We start from the raw sequence: 19535 nt of genomic DNA, 5'->3' as shown, positions 1-19535 counted from the left end.
CCTTGTCATCCTCAGTGCTTCTTCCAAGTGGTGTCCAACATGGAGGAGAACTAATTCATTAGCTGAAGGAAGGCAGTAGGTGGTGATCAGCAGGCGGTTTCCTTTCTCATGTTTGAGCTGATGCCTTGAAACTCCATGGGGTCTGGTCAATGTTGAGGATTCCCAGTGACATTTCCTCTCAAATATATACCACTGTGCTGCCATCTCTTGTAGATCTGTGCTACTGGCAGGATATACCCAAGAATTGCGATGGAGGAGTCTGGGACATTGGCTGTAAGATATGATTCTATGAGTATGACTAAGTCAGGATGTTGCTCGATTAGTCTGTGGGACAGCTCTCCCAAGCTTGGTACAAGCCCCCAGATGTTAGTGAGCAGAACTTAGTAAAGCAAGGTGAATTGGGCTGGTTGTGCTGTGCTAGTTTGATGCCTAGATTGATGCCGGGTATTCGGTCTGGTTTTATTCAACTTTTCTGTAGCTCTTTGATACAACTGAGTGACATGCTAGGTCATTTCAGAAGGCATCTAAGGGTCATCCACATAGAAGTCACATATAGGCCAGAACAGGATAGCACATTTCCATACCTGAAGGACTTTGACAATCTGGGGAATTTCATGGTCATCATTACTGAGAGTAGCTTTTTATTCCAGATTTATTTAATGAATTGAATTCAAATTCCCCCAGCTGCCATGGTGTGATGTGAACTAATGTCTCCAGAGCATGATTCCAGACCTCTGGATTACTAATTCAGTGTTAGCACTACGCTATTTTTCCCGTAACCTCTGTAACATCGCCTGACAACTCCCTTGCCATGGCTCATCTGCTACTGAAACCCTAACCTATGCCTTTGTTGCCTCTAGGCTTGAATATTCCTGGCTGGCCTCCCACATTCTATCCTTGGTAAACTTGAGGTTATCCATAACTGTGTGACCTGTGTCCAAGCTTGCACCCTCCCATTCACCTCGCATTCCTGTGCTCACTGATATACATTAGCTCACAGTCAAGCAGCAGCTTAATTTTTAAATTCTCATCTTCGTTTGCAAATCCCTCCATTGCGTCACGTCTCTCTATCTCTCTCTCTCTCTCCATCTGTGACATATCTGTGCTTTTCCAATTCTGTCTTCTTAAGTGTACCCAATTTTAATCTGTCCATTGTGCCTTCAGCTGCTAAGGCTCTAAACCCTGGAATTCCCTCCCTAAATCCCTTTTCCTCTTTTAAGATGCTCCTTAAAGTTACATCTGGGACCAAACTTTTGGTCACCTGTTAAACACCTCCTTAAGTAGCTCACTGTCAAATAACACACCCAAGAAGCCCCTTGGACACTTTACTACTTTCAAGGTGCTATATAAATACACCATTGTTTTCCTGGGAATTACATTCTTTTAATTTATAAAAGCATATTTGTTCAACTCTTATTTGCCTTTGCACATGATCAGCCAGCCACCTTAGCTTAGTCTTGATATGTTCTCTACTTTTGACTTTAGGGACGTATATTTCTTTGTGCTTTAATAAAATCAAGGACATACTCTACCATTTAGCTTTCATATCAGTAGCAGCCCCACTAAATTGGGTTGACTAATTGTCCAACGACCCCAAGCTCTTTCTCTAATGCCCAATTTAACTCTGAAATGCTCTTCTACTTGTGGTAACATGGACTCTTCTATTGATTATCTCCAAAATTATTTTTCCTTAGACGTCATCATCCACTCAAAACCTGTACTGTCTACCATCCCTATCACAGGTCCTAATATAATAGTCATGTAGTTATTTTCAAGTCATCTGGCTGTTAAGTATGAATGTGTTGGTATTCAACTTGTCTGACTGCCCTCCATCAGATTAAACGAACCACTTCAAGTTGTACCATCCCCCCTCTTCTCTGGCCAAAACCGTTGCCTTCTCTGAAACCATCCTACATGGCAGAAACAATTTCCAAGTCCTTTTCCCTACTACATATTGCATCCTTATATTCTCTATCCCTCACTATCACCTAAAAAAACAGAACATGAGGGATTCATGGATCTTGGTGTATCCAAAATCAAGACCACTTCCACTGCAACTGTTTCTCTAAAAGTGATCCCTAAATCCTCATTCTATGTCCTCCCATCTGCCTTTCAACCAACTGTGCCCTCATCCTTTCTATTCTCTGCAACTTCTCTCCACCTCATTCATAAAATCCATCTTCCTTGCTATCCTCTCATCCCAGATCACCAACTGCTAGTTAAAATCATCGACCTGCCGCTCAAGGGGCACTGCCCCCAACTCCTTTCGAATTGCAATTATCAAGGCCCTCAAAAAAATCCACCTAAACATCACCAGTCTTCTCCCAAATACTTCTCCTTAGGCTCCAAAGTTAAATATGGTTCTTCCCTACATCTATCAGTTCATTAACAAAACCTAGATTCAAACAGAGAGATTGAAGCGTAAACAGACTGACTTCCAATCCAACAATCAGCAGTCTATTGTGCATCCAAAACAATTTTAATTCACTTCTAGGTGGCTCATTCACAGAATAACAAAACTTAAGTCATAGATCAAGATTGCAGCTTTCTTTGGTCACCCTTCAAAGATTTTTTTGTTATTCCTTCACAGGATGTGGGCATCAATGACTAGGCCAGCATTTATTGGCCATCCTAATTGCTCTTGAGAATGCGTCGGTGAGCAACCTTCACAGAAAATGTGTGATTTCTTAAGAAAACAAGATTTTGCAGAATTCAATGAAAAGCCAGGCAAATCTGACCTATCAACAAACCCCAAACTCATCCTGGCAAATGTTGCAGAGTAACCAGAATAGATTCATTGTTCCCTAGGCTGTCTCTTTATAGAAATATAATTTGCATTCAAAAATTATTGAAGCATGATAGTCACCATGGAACTAACTACGAAGCAATAACAGAAACACAATGGGAAAAAAGATTGAGTTTTTTTTTTCAAAAAAAGATTGCTGGCAACACAGTAATCTCTCTCTCACTGCTTAGAGGTGCCTCCCTTTATGGAAAGTCTTGAATCACAGAATCACACAGTGAAGAAGAGGCCCTTCGGCCCATCGAGTCTGCACCGACACGTGTTCTTGTTTTTCTAGTGACACAGCTGAGGCAGAGGATCTAGTGTACTATTTTACTGTGCCACCATTAAAATTCAAGATCAGCTAAGTTAAAGACAAAGTTAAACTTATTATGTTTAAAAAGAGGGACATCAAACCTGTTTAGTGCGTTCCTTAATGTTCAACTCGGATTTCTCCAAAGAACTTTGTAAACAGATAACTTTCTGCTCCATCTCAGTTTTGTGTTCATGTACGTTCATATCCAATTGTGTAAGCTGTGGAATAAAAGATATGCGTAAGCAACTAATCAGGTATTAAGCTTCATAATTTTATATTCTATTTGAACTAGAAAGTCCTGTACAGCAAAAGGAAATTTGCAGCTAAAACTTTAATCCTGGATAAAATTCATGTTGATGCTTTAATAATGGGAGCATTCTTCTAAAGAAAATACAGATTCATTCTCTATATAATCAGAGTATCTGTCAAACTAGGATAATTTATTGAAGGAAGAGAGTTTCTCTGCAATGCTAAGTATCCCTAATAAGATACTGTAGTTAGGTTGTTTAAATTTTTCCTGAAGGTAAACTTGAAATTGTATTAGATTCTTAGTTTCTTAAAAATTCCAGATAATCAGTTGTCAATTAATAGACCAGTAATCCACCTGAATCATTAACAGCCACATGAATAATTATAATCCTTTACATCAATGCTGATCCTCAATTCCTGCACTGCAGACATGGCTCAATCTAGATTAAATGCTCAGAATAGTATCAGATGACTTCAGATTTCCTAATTTTTAAGAGGCTAATTCAACATCATCAACCTGTCTTTCATCTGGCAAAGTTCCCAACTCCTTCAAAACTGTCATGTCAATTCCCTTAAGGAATCCACCAAAATGTCCCCAATTATTCTCAAATACTGCCCCTACAAGTTCTCATTTGACATTTGAAATATTTTTCACATCTGGTAAAATAATCAAACAAAATATAACGGGACAAATAGCTGAGTACTGGCCTCAAATCAACCTAAAATTGGCTCCGAAAAGAAAACCAAGAGAAAAAACAGGCATGAGTAGACATGGAAATTATATATTAAGTTTCAACTGAATAAATAAAACAATAGGCAAAGTACTGAATATCATATACTGATTCAAAATCATTTGTTTCACAAGATACCTGAGCTGCCCTCTGTTGGAGCTCCCATTGCCTATCTTTGAGTGCTTGGTCCATGTCAATGATTTTCACATTTCTCTCTTGTAATTCACTTTTATATTGCCTATTGGAGAAAAAAAAATCGTAAAAGTGTGCAAAAACGATGTGCTTTTGTAAAACAGTCATAAAAGGATCATGAAGAACTCACTACAAGGAAACTAATCATGATTGCCTTAGCTATATGGTTCAACAGTCACAAACACCAAATCAGACTCAATTTTGCATTCCTCCATCCAAATTATTACAATGTTGCTATTTACCAAAGATTTTAAGCGTTCACAGTATCTACGGACAATGGAAGATATTTAAATTGTTCATTGCAACAATTGCTCATTCTTGAGATTATATTATTATTAGGGCAACTTGAATTGGCGTAGTACAACATATCCCAAGTTTCTATACCAAACAGATGTAGCATGATTAGTTGCTCAAGCATTGCAGTTTTGCAGTAAAAGTGCAATGAAAGTGCAGATTATAAGTGGGTCGTAGTGATAGCAAAACCACTTGCCTGCCCCCTTATCATAACCTGTTGTCTATTTGAGCTAAGTATCCTAAAAGTCTAACTTCAAGGCTAAAAAGTAACACATTAAATGTTCTGGGTTCACTCGGGAGATTTTCCAGTGAAAGAACTAGTAAAGAAGGTCCAGTTCTAGCAACAAGCTTAAAAAAAAATCATACATCATTATTCATAAAAGCTTTAAGATGCTCTCCAGAGAGATTATCAATTCCTTCCAACTGCCCTGAACTAAAGTACCCAACAAAAAACTGCTCCAAATAATTACCACATGTACCAGGTCACAAAATACCAGAAAACATGGAATACTGAAAGAGATTAGGAGTGGAAAGCATTTCTCTTTTCCTCTAATAAGCATGAATGGTCAAGAACATGACATCTACAATAAATATTTATGACAAGATAAAAAGGGTTCCATGCTGTCCAAATAGCTTTCTCAGTTTAAACTTAGAGAAAACAAAAAGATTTTTAAACATACCGACTTGTTTACCACTTCAGATAAATTTTCCAAATTAAGTTTTCAATTCTGTAGACATTTGGAAAAAATTAGCTGCCTAATGTGCAATGCCAATTCCTGCAGGGTCTGCTGCCTTTTATATGGTTTTCAAATACAGTATAATTTTTTCAAGTCAGTTAAACTTAGAAACACATTAAATAGAATCCATGTGGGCTATACAAAAAGCGATTTGTAATAGCTTGGGTTATTTTTAACCCTTACACAACAGAATAAACATGAGCACCACAGTTTCAATAAATAACTGAAGGCAGCCAATCACTTCACCTATTACCTTCAGCTTGCCTATCCTTTCAATAATAGAATGGTGGTTACAGTCAGCTATGGAAACTTAAACTTCCATGATGTTCTGTACTTAGCTGCATAGTGAACAGAACACACTACACCAACACAACCCATCATCTCATCAACTAGAATCATATAGCACAGAGGAGGCCATTTGGCTTGTACCAGAGCTATCAACTAGTCCTACTCTTCTGGTCTTCCCCTACTACCCTGCAAATTCTTTCTTTTGAAAGTATAAATTTAAAGTATACACCTATAGCCTATTGGCATGGAAACTTACTCCTATCACTTAAAACAGATCGTTACATTGCTCTGCAAGTGATAGGCAGGACCAATTCTTAAAAACTAAAACACAGGGCTGCAACAATACTGCATTAACGAATGCTGGTGGAAAAATTCCCATCAGTTTCTAATTACAGAAACTATAATACTTGTTTCAATTAAACTTTCATCTATCCAGTGAAAGCAAAATGAGAAGCCCCTCAACGTGGAATTCAAAACACATTTTCTGCACTAATAAGTTATTTAGGATTGAACAAAGTCACTTTATAGTAAAGAAAATCATGGTACGTTCTCCAATGTAAGGTGTGCTTTGTGCGAGTGATTGAACAATTAAATTAATCTGTTAGATTCAGTTATAAATAGAAGGTCCTACATAAAACAAGTTGGAGCAATTTCAATCCAATTCCTCATGAATCGAGTTGATAAAGCAAAACTGGCCACCAGTTAACTAGCAATATTGCTCAGCGACCATAGGAAACAAATTAGGTGGGGAAACTGTAAAAAATTCACAACGGTGTAATAAAATGGTATGTTGGCCTTCATTGCAAAAAGACTTGAGTACAGGAACAAGGATGTCTTAATGCAGCTGTACAGGGTCTTGGTGAGACCACAACTGGAGTGTGCAGTTTTGGTCTCCTTACCTAAGAAAGGATATACTTGCCATAGAGGAAGTGCAGCAAAGGTCCGCCAGACTGATTCCTGGGAATGGCAGGATTGTTGTATGAGGAGAGGTCGGATCAACTAGGCCTGTGTCCACTGGAGTTTAGAAGAATGAGAGGGATCTCATTGAAACGTAAAAAGTTCTGACTGGGCTGGACAGTCTGGATGCAGGGATGATATTTCCTCTGGTTGAGGGACCTAGAACAAGGGGTCACAGTCTCAGGATATGGGGGTAGGCCATTTAGGACTGAGATGAGGAGAAACATCTTCACTCAGAGGGTGGTGAACCTGTGGAATTCTCTACTACAGAAGGCTGTGGAGGCCAAGTCACTGAATATATTTAAGGAGGAAATAGATTTCTAGACTCTAAAGGCATCCAAGGCTATGGGAGAGAGTGGGAGTGTGACGTTGAGATAAAAGGATCAGCATTGATCATATTGAATTGCGGGGAAGACTCAAAGGGCCGAATGACCTACTTCTGCTCCTATTTTCTATGTTTTTAAAATACCTCTGTTCTGAGGCTGGATTAAAATACTTGATTAAGAAACTTTGCTACACCAGACGTTCTTTATACAGACATAAAATGGAGGTGGTGCAGCGGAGGGCACAGGAGCTGGGGGCAAGATAGGCGTTGAGACTTAATTTTGATGGTAGCGCAAAATGGGTGCTTATCAAATCGGGACCCCATTTTACATTGCGTCAGATCTTCAATGAAAACAGAGTTGGAGGTGGGGGCTTGCTAAACAGTCAGTCAATTACTATTGCCTATTTCTGCTACTGCTGAAGTCAAATTTCTATCCATAGGTCTTCAGAGTGAAAACTCATACTGTGCTTCAGCATTGATATCATTCACTTGGGGACCACAAAAATTGTGACCGATCTTAGAAGAATCAAAAAATTAAATTCCACCTTTTAAGTGCAAACAAGTTTAAATTAACAATTTTGAAATGCCATATTCCTATTTGTGCGACTACTGTATGCTCCCATTTGCCAAGCGCTGATTTTCATTATTAAATTAAAATAGGGCAACATAAGGGAAACTAGCATCATTTCTTTCCTCCAGTAGAAATATACATTTGTAAATTTAAAATAATTATTATCTTCCAAAAATATCCAAATACCCACATAATAGGATATTCACTCATGGATATTCCAACTTAGATCAAAAAACTTTTTAACAGCACAAAAGAAGTTCTCATATTATTTTCTTCTTCCCCTTGTCTTGAGAGGATGAATGTTTCAATCCCAAAAGAGAGTTTAAGTGACAAGGTAACTATTTCTTTTTCAAAACAAGGTTTGAAGAGATTCCTTGTCTTGTTTATTAAGTTGCATGTGATTTAAGCACTTACTAGAAAACAAGCCTTAATAGGAGTCATACAAAACCAAAGTGCGTGATTTATATTACTTATATAAAGTTTGGTTTTATGTAAAAATACAGCAGCAGTGGAAGCAGCTGGTCTTGAGGGTGGGTATACTGTGGCGAGTATCTCACCTCCTGACTCTCCAAAGCCTTTCCTCATTCACAGGTCGCAAGTCAGGAATGTGGTGGAATAATTCCCACTTGCCTGAATCAGTGCAACTCCAACATCATTTAAGAAGCTCAACACCATTCAGACCAAGCAACCCACTCGACTGGCATCCCATTCACCACCTTAAACATCTGCTCCCTCCATCATAGGCACACCTTGGCTGTATTGTGTACCATCTACAAGGTGCAGTATACCAACTCACCAAGGCTTCTTCAACAGCACCTTCCAAACCTGTGAGCTCTACCACCTAGAAGGGCAAGGGCAGCAGATGTATGAGAACACCACCACCAGCAAGATCCTCCTCCAAGCCACACACCATATTGACCTGGAAATAGATTCTGTTACATCATTGTTGTTGGGTCAAAATGCTGGAACTCTACTTAACAGCACCTTTGGGTACACCTATACCATAAGGACTGTAGTGTTTCAAGAAGACGACTCACCGCCATCTTCTCAAGGGCAATTAGGCATGGCCATTTCAGACTGAGATGAGGAGAATTTCTTCAGAAGATTGTGAATCTTTGGAATTCTCTACCCGAGAGGGTTTGAATTCTCAGTCATTGGGGTATATTAAAGGCCCGGATCATTTCTGAACTGTAAGGCCAGAATTTTATGCTCCTCCACCAGCGGGTTTTTAGGTAGGGGGAAAATTGAAGGGATGGGATTCCCTCTGGGTTCCCGCCCCAACCATGCAGTGATTTCACGCTGGGGCGGGCAAGGACTTAAACAGGAAGCTTGCCCATGACCCAATTAAGGCACTTAAGTAGTCAATTATTGGCCACTTAAGGGCTGTTTCCTCCTCAGCCTCAATTTTTAGGCTGGCAAGAGGATTGACCTTCCGTGGGGGAAGCTAGAAATTCAATGGACTTAAGATCTCAAGGTGGGTGGGGGGGTATGGAGGCTGTGCCTCCATCATAAGCCCCCTTCTGAAGTCGGGTGCCCCCCCCCCCCCACCCCAGCCTTAAGATCTGGTGGCCTCTTGACCTCCTTCCCCACCACCCCCAGGGACCCGTTGTGCCTCTCTAAACCTCCCCGCCCCCACCATGGGACCCCTTGAACCTGCCTTGGCCTCCAGTGCCCAGACTTAGTCTCAGGCATACTCATGCATTTCGTCTTCAGTCCACTGCAGCTCTTGTCACTGCAGGGACAGGAGAGCTGCAGGCTAATAAGATTGGCCGGCAGCACTCTAAAGCGGGGCTTCCTCCCAAGTGAGAGGCGGAAGTCCCGCCTGCAGCCACTTAATGCTCATTCGTGCGTGATATGGATGTGAGGCACTCAGAGTTAGCGGGGAACTCTTTGGATGGTAGGAAGTGAGACCCCGCCATCTGGAAAATTCAGGTTTAAGGGAATCAAGAGACATGGGGATCAGGAGGGAAAGTGGAATTGAGGTAAAGGATCAGCTATTATCTTGTTAAGTGATGGAACAGGCTCGCTCAACAGGCTGTATGACCTACTCTTGCACCTACTTGTTACTGTACGCAATTAAGCAATCTATTGCTGCAGTGGATGGAAAATAATCTCATACGAAAAATAATTGTGCAAATTCTCATGTTAGAGGATGTAAACAGTATAAGTATTGAAATAATGCAAAAGAGAAACTCTTAATATATAGGTGAGTCTAATATTAAAGATATATTGAAAACTGAACAAAAACCACTCCTAAATGGATTAAGTTAATTTCAGTCTTCCTGCTGCCACCTTCCAGAGTAACACGTTTGCCTTTTTATATTTTTCCTAATCTGCAGAGAGTTGCTCTGTTGATGTCAGCATAGCAGCTCCAAGAAGGAAAGGAGACCTGAAATGGTGGACCCCAAATGTACTAAAATTAGTTATGTCATCTACCAGGTAATAATTTTCTTACAATAATTTAGGTAGGGATAATACAATGCATTGAACAAATCCCAGCCTTCTCAACTCTCACTTCTGTCTTAGATATACAGGATATATGTAGACACAGCCCTCAAACCAACAAGCTGAAGGGCAATTGGTTGACACCTATGAAACTGTATGTCAGAAAATGGTGCATATGCTAAAGGTAAAAGGAAGGGGATTTCTACTGCTTTCAGTTTGATTGGATAATCACACTGATGAAATGTACAAATAAAGTTAGAAATTAGGCTGAAGCAATTTTATACAAAGAAGAAATTTTTACATTTAATCAAAACATTACAATCAAATGCAGCTAAAGGAATAAAATATTTCCACATCAAAAATGTTAAAGTATGTGAAACTAACAACAAAAAAGGGGAGCTTTAAATACTGTAAATGCACCATTTAACAATTGGAATTTCTCAAAACCAGCACACAGGTCCAATTCATTTTGACAAAACCGTTGCAGATAACTTTGACAAACTTCATCCTTCATAGTTTCAAATGAGGGTCGTTTTGAATTTTGAACATTTTTCAAATGGTGCCATATATAACAAGACAGCCCTTATAAATTAAATTCTGTAAATGGCATAATACAAAGCTGATGCTTTGCAATATATTTGCTCAATGTGACATTTAAAGAGCTGAAACATGATCAGAAATCAAAGAAAGAAACTGATAGGAATATTAAATAAATTGGTCCAAATCTATTTTTCCATTGCATTAATTCAGTACAGTTCATTTCTTTGTTCCAGTGGATGAAATAACTCACCGAAGTTCATTTGCGAGTTCTTCAATAGTGTCATTTTTTTCTTCCAAGCTGTTCTGAGCCTTTTGAAGTATATCACGTAGTTCCTTAAGCTGATTTAAAGCATCTTGTAATTCACCACGTGCATTCTGCAACTGTGTTTCCATCTTTTGAGTTTCCTGCACAGCACTGCTTCGGTCTGTCTCAATCCGGTGCAGATTTTCCTCCAGATCAAGCACTACCAGGGAATTAATTTTACAAAATATTATGTAAAAGAAAAAAATTAAGCTATGTTTAGCATTGAACTGTTCACAAATGTCATTGCATTTCAATTGTATATGAACCACTTAGAAATAATTATTTGATATGCTGAAATACTTCACAGATGAAAATTTCAATTTTCTTTCATATGAGTTCAAGGTGTTTTTTATTAAGCATATCTACACACACGCATTTTTTCCCTTTGGGGAACAGTGGTGGAAGGATTCCCAGGCTGGTTATCAGTCCATTGAACCACATCATGAATCGCACCACAATAAGAAACGAAAGTTCAAATAGTGCAATGCAATGTGAGAGGATAATCAGAACTACATATGGCATTTAGTAGAAAGCTTTTATTTCATATTTTCTGAAATAGCCTTAAATAATCAATTTCATAAGTCTCTCAAGTTTTAAAAAATTTGTTACTGCATATAGAAAAATCAGACACTTTAAAATTTGCTTTTTGATCAGAAAAACTGTTTAACGAGAACAAATCAAAGCACTCACGCACACAATACAAGAATGATTTTTACTACCTTCGTCAGACTTCTTGTTCAATTCTACCTGCGTACTACGCAGAGTCGTTTCCAGCTGGCTAAGCTGAATATCCTTGCTTGCACTATCACGTCTTAGTTGAAGAAGTTCTTTTTCCAGTGCAGTAGTTTCACCTTTGCACTTATCCATCTCAGTCTTTATTTCTCTGAGTAAAAAACAGATGAGTACTGTGAACTGATCACAAAAACAAACAGACTGATACAGACTGATACCTGAAAGATATTACAGCTCTTAATGACAAATCATATGCAGTACCCAGATATCAAGTTCTGGAAGTTTTCAATAGATAGTCAAATGTACAATGCATTACCAAGAGTAAGATACTTTAGAAAGTCTTAGGCTATTTATATGTTAAAAAAGAAAGTCATGAGACTAACCTAACCCTAAAGGCACAAATGAGTTTTGCTTTTTGAACAAAATTAAAACAGAGACTTATTTCCCAAATGAAAAGTTAAGCTAGAATCACACTTTTAAAATGTTATTAAATATTAACTTAATAAAGGAAACCGTTTGCATTTGTATAGCACCTTTCATGACTTCAATGTGTTCCAATAGCTTTAAAGTCAATGAAGTACTTTTGAAGTGAAGTCACTGTTGTAAAATAGCAACTAATATGCACACCGCAAAATCCCACAAACAGCATTGAAATAATAGCCAGATAATTTATTATCATGATGGTAGAGGGATAACTAGTGGCCTGGACATAGGGATGAATGCACTAGTTCTTTCTCCGTTGCTCTTCTTCTAATAGAACCTTAGAATCTATTTATGTTACGCTTCATCAGAGCAAAGGAGATGCGGGGGAGCTTACCCTTACCAGGGCTGCCACAGTATGATTGTTTTTCCAGCAATGCAGCCGGATTCTGGGAATAATATTGCTGGTACCTGCTCAACCACTTCTCTCCACGCCTGTTACTGAGTTGACATGGACGGCGTCTACTATCTGAGGGTAACAGGTTTTCCTTCCTGGCCCTCACTTGTTGAAGCAGCTCCATGGTAGTACTTAAAAATTGGAGTTTCCTGCCCTGTGCACATGGCTCCAGAAATATACTGCTGGATTTAATTGGGCACCATAGTCCCGACCCCCTCAGCTAAAAGGTCGGCAGGGGGATGGGTGTGAACAAATCCAACGGCTGCCCCGCAGGAATTAAACATCCATTTGTTCATCAATTGCATTGAAGGGGAACCTGTGCCCTTCAGCAATCGGAAGTAACAGCAGCATACCAGAAACAGTAACCACTGCCATTGGATCCAGAATGGCAGATGAGTCTGGGGTCTCAAGCGACGATGGTGGAGAAGCAGGGGGTGTAGAAAAGCTGGCGGATGGGTAGCTAGGAGATTTACACCTTTGATGGGGGAGCCCTCTGATGGACCTACATGGTGGGAACTTCACACCCTGCCCCTCCATTCACCCTTCCACTCAACAAGGAAAGCTGTCTGGGTGCTTGATGTGGTTAAATCCCAATGGCAACAGGATGAGGTTAAGGGACTCAGTTGGCCCACAGGCGTACGGGCGGACTGCCCAATGTGCCTCCTCCCACCACTGGTAAATTGTGAAGGGGTGCAGCAGGCAGGCACGGTGCCGCTGGACTTAACATGCCACCTCCATCCTCCCTGCCTTCAAACCCACTGGTAGGGGAGCTTTATCCAATCCATAATTTCTACAGGCCCCTGATGAAAACCTCACCTCCTCTTTTAAGAGGTGCAGACTGGTTTTAAGAAGTAGAAGGCCCACCAGATTTTCCAAACTCCCAAATGTCAAGCTGGCAGCAAGTAGTACAATTAGTGCCAGAGGCCCACCACTGAAGTTTAAATGAGGCCCAAATCATGATGTATACTCCACACAAAATTGACCCCGTGCTCTTCATTCAATTTAACCTCCAAAGCTATATATAAAAATAAAATCATGAAATAGAAATAGAAATGCTGGAAACACTCATCAGGTCAAGCAGCATTTCATTCATTTGTTGCCTCCTGTAACGAGTGTTTCCAGCATTAAATGTTTTTATTTCAGATTTCCAGCATCCACATTATTTTGCCTTGATAAATATCATGGGGCAGGTTTTTCCCGGTCAGCGAGAGGGGGCGGGGCCCGCTCGTCGACACGTAAAATGACGTGGAGATACATCGGGTGTGTTTCCCAATGTCACCCCGCATCACTTAGATTTTCAGTTCAGCAGGTGCACAGCCAAATCGACTGCGCTCCCGCCGAACTGTCAACAGCCCATTAAGGCCATTAAAAAACTCATTAACCTGATTGATGGACCTGCCTGTCCAACCTTAAGGTTGGCGGGCAGGCTGGGAACCCAGGCAGGCCTCGGGAAAAGCATGAAACCTCATCCACGGGCGGGATGAGGTTTCATGAGGGTTTTTTAAATTTTAACGAATGTTTCAATAAAAGTTATGCACATGTTCCAACTCATGTGACAGTGTCACATGAGGGGACAAGGCAGGGAAAATTTTTTAATTTCCTGAAATTCAACTTTTACAATGGAGCCAATCTCCCTGAGGCAGCACTTTGCCTCAGGGAGATCTGTGCGCTCTTTCGCAGGTATGCGCGAAAGAACACATGCCCACCTGAGGGAATCTCCCCCCGCCCCCCACCCGCACAAGAAGCGCACAGCGCTTCCTGGCGGATGCCACGCTGGGCAGGCCTTAATTGGCCCACCCACGTAAAATGGCAGCGCGCCCTCGACTGGGGACACCGATCGGAGACCCACCCACCCATGCCCTTCCCCCCCCAACAGGGGGGAGGATAATGTTGGCCATGAAGCGCTGGTGGGAAAAGATGGTGATATAACTCATGATCCTCAAAGTAGAAAAGTCACCAGATCTGGATGGAATGCGTCCTAGATTGCTGAGGGAGGTATGTTTGGATATTGCGGAGGCTCTGGCCACACACTTCCAATCCTTCTTGAGCACGGGGGTGGTACCAGAGGACAGGAGGATTGCAAGTGTTACAAGGGAGCAGGATGAATACAGCAACTGTTATAAAGGAGCGCACTGATCTTCCTGAGGCTAAGTGCTGCCTCAGGGAGATCGGTTCCAAATTAAAAAATGTTAAACAAATGATAGCAAGATTGCCTTGACACTCACATGAGTTGGGACATGTCCATAACTTTTACTGAAACCTTTATTAAACATTTAAAAGCCCTCATGAAACCTCATTCCACCCGTGGATGAGGTTTCATGCTTTTTCTTAAGCCCACCAGGGCTCCCGGTCTGCCCGCCAACCTTAAGGTTGGGCGGGCAGGTCCATTAATGATATTAATGACTTTTTCAATGGCCTCAGTAGGCCGTTGACAGGTCAGCGGACACGCAGCTAATTCAGCTGCGCTCCCACGAGCCTGAAAATGGAAATGACACGGGGGTTCCACCCAACGTCATCCCACGTTGGCAAGCGGGCCCTGCCCCCACTCGCTGGCTGGAAGATTCTGCCCATGGGATCATTAGCTTTATTAATAGTCAAAAGAAACAGTTATGCTAAACTTTTATAAAACATTGGTTAGGCTTCAACTGGAATACTGTGTTCAATTCTGGGCAGGTTTTAGAAAGGCTGTCAAACGCTAGAGAAGGGGTAGAAGAGATTTATTAGAATGCTTGGGATGAGGGACTTCAGTTATATGGGGAGACTGGAGAAGCTAGGTTGCTCTCCTGAGAATAGAGAAAGTTAAGAGGAGATTTCACAGAAATTTTCAGAATCATGAATGGTTTTGGTAAGGGTAAATAAGGAGAAACTATTTCCACTGATAGAAAGATTGGTGGCCAGAGGGAACAGATTTAAGAGGTGCATAAGGAAACAATTTTAACACAGCGAGTTATGATGATATGGAATCCACTATCTGAAAAAGGTGGTGGAAGCAGATTCTATAACATTCGAAAGAGAATTGGATGAATACTTGAATGGAAAAAAAGTACAGGCCTATGGAGAAACAGCAGGGGAGTGGCACTAATTGGATAACTGTATCAAAGAGCCAGTTCAGATATGGTGAGATGAATGACCTCCTTCTGTGTTGCATTTTATTTTTATATCAGACTTGTGACCAAACAAGTTAGATTAAAACTTACCAAAGAGCTATTACTGCACTATACAGCATCATTACATCCAAAAGAAACATAGCCCTAAATTTTGCACCTGTTGGGCGTGTGCAATCAGAAGGCCCGGAAGTGGACGTGGAATCTGGCCAATTAACTGGCATCCAGCGTGAAACATGCACTGAGATACGCTCAGTGCTGCTGTTTGTGGGGGTGGGGGGGTGGGGGGGGGGGGTTTTGCTGGAAGAGGGTAGGCACCAAGACAAGTGAGGGTGCCAGCGGGCGGTTTACAACGAGCTCCCTGAAGATTGATAACTACTGTGGAGCTGCCTCAGGAAGCTGTAGCATTGTTCAAAGGGTATTTGCTCACAGAAAATGCACAAACTATCTTTAATGCAACTACAAACAACTAACAGCAATAGTCCTAACTTCTCAAACTTTAAACATCTGCTGGGCATTTTGTCCAGCCCTGGATCGAGAATGATGCAAAAATGTGAAGGCCGCCTGGCCGATTAGCCCGTGCACCAAACAAAAAAGCGCATGGGCAACTAAAAATCCCAGTCGATTGGGGCTTTAATTAGCTTAATGGAACTTCGATTGTCAGTGGGCATACTTCCGACTCCCGCTTGCGTGCTGACCATGATAAGGCGTGATGTCGAGATGCCCGCCCGATGTTTTCTCGCACAATTTCACGCTAGTTTGGGTCAGCCATGCGCCTGATCACGGCACATAAAATTCCGGCCTTAATAATCAGTGTTTACATCAGGAAAACATATACCATTAATGTATTAAAATGTTAAATAAATTTGACCAGATATAAGGCTTCACAGTCAACTCTTCCAGTTTGAATCTTACTCAGTTAATATCTAAGATAGGCTGTTGGAGAGACACAACTCCATTCCGCTAATGTACAATTTATTGCAATGTAAAAATCTTCGACATCAATTGCAGAATAAATCAAATGCAGATTAAAACACTGAAACCTCAAAATAACCCACACATTGCATTAATGATGATTTTCCTATTTCCCACGTTATCCATCCCATGGTCTGGGAATCCTAAATTTGGATTAGATTTTCTACTTTTCACTGAATGGGTGCCAAATCTAACCCTACATGTCAGTGTTGTGGGTCAATGTCCACAGGAATAGGACTGAAGCTGCCCCAAACTCACTTCCTACAAGACTCTTACTCTGATGGGTGAAATTTTCAGTCTAAACTGGATGCAATCATAGGGGCCTGTGATGAAAGGTCAAATTTGCTAAGCCACTGTCCCTTCTAGTTTTTCCGAAATGGTGCTGAAAACTACCAAAATAAGGGTTTTATTTAATAATTCAGAAATGAATACATAAAAATAGTATGAGTATTTATTTAAAAACTCAACCTTGTCCTTTCCACACTGGGGAAAAAATAAAAAGGGCTAAACAATTTGAACATTTCTTTTCGACAGACCTTAATCCCCTCTGCACGAAACTTACTTCAAAGCGCTGGCAAGTTCAACCACCTGCTGGTGCTTGGAATCCTGGCCATGGTAAGCCTTCAAAAGCTTGTCTTCTGCTTTTGAGAGCTCATCTGTAAACGCCATCTTTTGTTTAAACAATTCTTGCTCCAATTGAGAAACCTGTTTCACAAATATTACAGTACTTTATTCCAGTATTAAAGGATGAAGCATCAATAAAGCTATTACTAAGATTGTCATATATTAATCCTCTTACAAAGTAATCAACCAAATAACTGCAGAGCAGGTTCATAGTCAATGAACCAATGAATAACCGAGGACATATTTTGTTATCCCTTATAATGGGAGATTTTGTCATTACTGAATCAAGATGATTTACAATTTCTACTGATTAATCAATCAGCAACAATAGTTGAAAGTTTAATTTTAATAAATCCACAAGTAGGACAACAAAAATGGATCAAAAAATTCAGTTGCTATTTCATTAAAATGTAAATAAGCATTAAATTTTTACTATTCAGATTGCATGTATAATAAACATGGACCGTCACGTTATTGAGGTATAGAAGGACCTACATGTATAACAGCCTTTTGGTCCAACCTGTCCAAGTCAGTGTTTAGCTTCTACACAAGGAGTAATCCTCAGTTCAAGTGTCTGCCCTGTTTTGACAACACTTAATTCCCTCTTCCAGCAACCATCTATCTAGTCCTGTTCATAAATTTTGACACAGTCTCTGCTTCAATCACTAGCCTCATTAACCTCTGCCCTAAATCTCTTACATTTGATCTTATATAGACTCTCCTCATTCTAGACCCCATAAATACCAGAAGCAATCTATTTGTAAAACTTCAGCCCATTCCTGCGTAATTTAAACACATTTATGAAAAACAGCCTCAAAATTTTCACATCATTTGCTCACACCAGGCAACATCCTAGTAAATCTGTGCAACATACAAATATCCCATTATAAGACCACAAGACATAGGAGCAGAAGTAGGCCATTTGGCCCATCAAGTCTGCTCCGCCATTCAATGAGATCATGACTGATCTGATAATCCTCTACTCCACTTTCCTGTCTTTTCCCCATAACCCTTGATTCCCTTACTGATTAAAAATCTGCCTATCTCAGCCTTGAATATACTTAATGACCCAGCCTCTACGGTAAAGAATTCCACAGATTCACTACCCTCTGAGAGAAGAAATTCCTCCTCATCTCTGTCTTAAATGGGCGACCCCTTACTCTGAGATTATTTCCTCTGGTCCTAGACTCTCCCACAAAGAGAAACAACTTCTCAGCATCTACCCTGTCAAGCCCCCTAAGAACCTTATATGTTTCAATAAGGTCACCTCTCATTCTTCAATACTCCAATGAATACAGGCCCAACTTACTCAACCGCTCCTCTTAAGAAAATCCCTCCATCCCTGGGATCAACCTAGTGGACCTTCTCTGCACTGCCTCCAATGCCAATATATCTTTCCTTAGATAAGGGGACCAAAACTGTTCACAGTATTCTAAGTGTGGTCTAACTAGTGCATTGTACAGTTTTAGCAAGACTTCCCTATTTTTATACTCCATTCCCTTTGAAATAAAGGCCAACATTCCATTTGCTTCCCCATTACCTGCTGAACTTGTATGTTAGCTTTTTGTGATTCATGCACGACGACTCCCAAATCCCTCTGTGCTGCAGCTTTCTGCAGTCTTTCTCCAATTAAATAATATTCAGTTCCTCTATTCTTTCTGCCAAAATGCATAACCTCACATTTTCCCAAAATATTATTCCATCTTCCAAATTTTTGTCCACTCACTTAACCTGTCTATATCCCTCTGCAGACTCTGTGTCATCCTCACCACTTGCCTTCCCACCTATTTTTGTGTCATCTGCAAACTTGGTGATGGTGCATTCACTTTCTTCATCCAAGTCATTAATATATATTGTAAATAACTGTGGCCCCAGCACTGATCCCTGTGGCACCCCACTAGTTACAGGTTGCCATCCTGTAAATGCTCCCCTTATCCTAACTCTCTGTCTTCTATTAGTTAGCCAATCCTCCATCCACGCTAATACATTATCCCAACAACATGGGTTCTTATTTTATTAAGTAGCCTTATATGCAGTACCTTATTGAAAGCCTTTTGGAAATCCAAATATGTTACATCTGCTGGTTCCCTTTTATCTATCCTGCTTGTTACCTCCTCAAAGGATTCTAATAAATCTATCATGCATGATTTCCCCTTCATGAAGCCATGCTGACTCTACCTGACACTAAATGCTCTGCTATTACATCTTTTATAATAGACTCTAACATTTTCCCAATGGCAGATGTTAAGTTAACTGGCCTACAGTTAACTGTTTTTTGTCTTCCTCTTTTTCTGAATAAGGGCGTTACATTGGCAGTTTTCCAATCCTCTGGGACTTTCCCAGTATCTAAGGATTTTTGGAAGATTACAACACCCACTATCTGTGTAGCTACTTTCTTTAATATCTTAGGATGCAACCCATCAGGTTCCAGGGGACTTATCAGCCTTTATCCCCATTAGTTTCCCTAGTACTTTTTCTCTAGTGATAGTTAT

The 19535-nt window shown here is 40.5% G+C and overlaps 1 protein-coding gene across 2 annotated transcripts in view; it reads right to left on the bottom strand.

The window, feature by feature from the left end:
* ccdc18 (coiled-coil domain containing 18) overlaps positions 1 to 19535 on the bottom strand; it is a 149119-nt gene that overhangs the window by 45756 nt on the left and 83828 nt on the right. For both annotated transcript variants that reach the window (XM_078560795.1, XM_078560794.1), the window contains exons 19-23: positions 16982 to 17124; positions 11451 to 11614; positions 10678 to 10891; positions 4217 to 4316; positions 3200 to 3316 (exon numbers count right to left, since the gene is read on the bottom strand). In XM_078560795.1, the coding sequence (XP_078416921.1) occupies positions 3200 to 3316; positions 4217 to 4316; positions 10678 to 10891; positions 11451 to 11614; positions 16982 to 17124 (738 nt within the window). The remainder of the gene's footprint in view (positions 1 to 3199; positions 3317 to 4216; positions 4317 to 10677; positions 10892 to 11450; positions 11615 to 16981; positions 17125 to 19535) is intronic.

The sequence above is a fragment of the Cetorhinus maximus genome, chromosome 17 (assembly GCF_964194155.1).
Source record: "Cetorhinus maximus chromosome 17, sCetMax3.hap1.1, whole genome shotgun sequence".
Classification (NCBI taxonomy): domain Eukaryota; kingdom Metazoa; phylum Chordata; class Chondrichthyes; order Lamniformes; family Cetorhinidae; genus Cetorhinus; species Cetorhinus maximus.
Note: the sequence above shows the minus strand (reverse complement) of the source record. Positions and strands in the feature narration are given on the sequence as shown.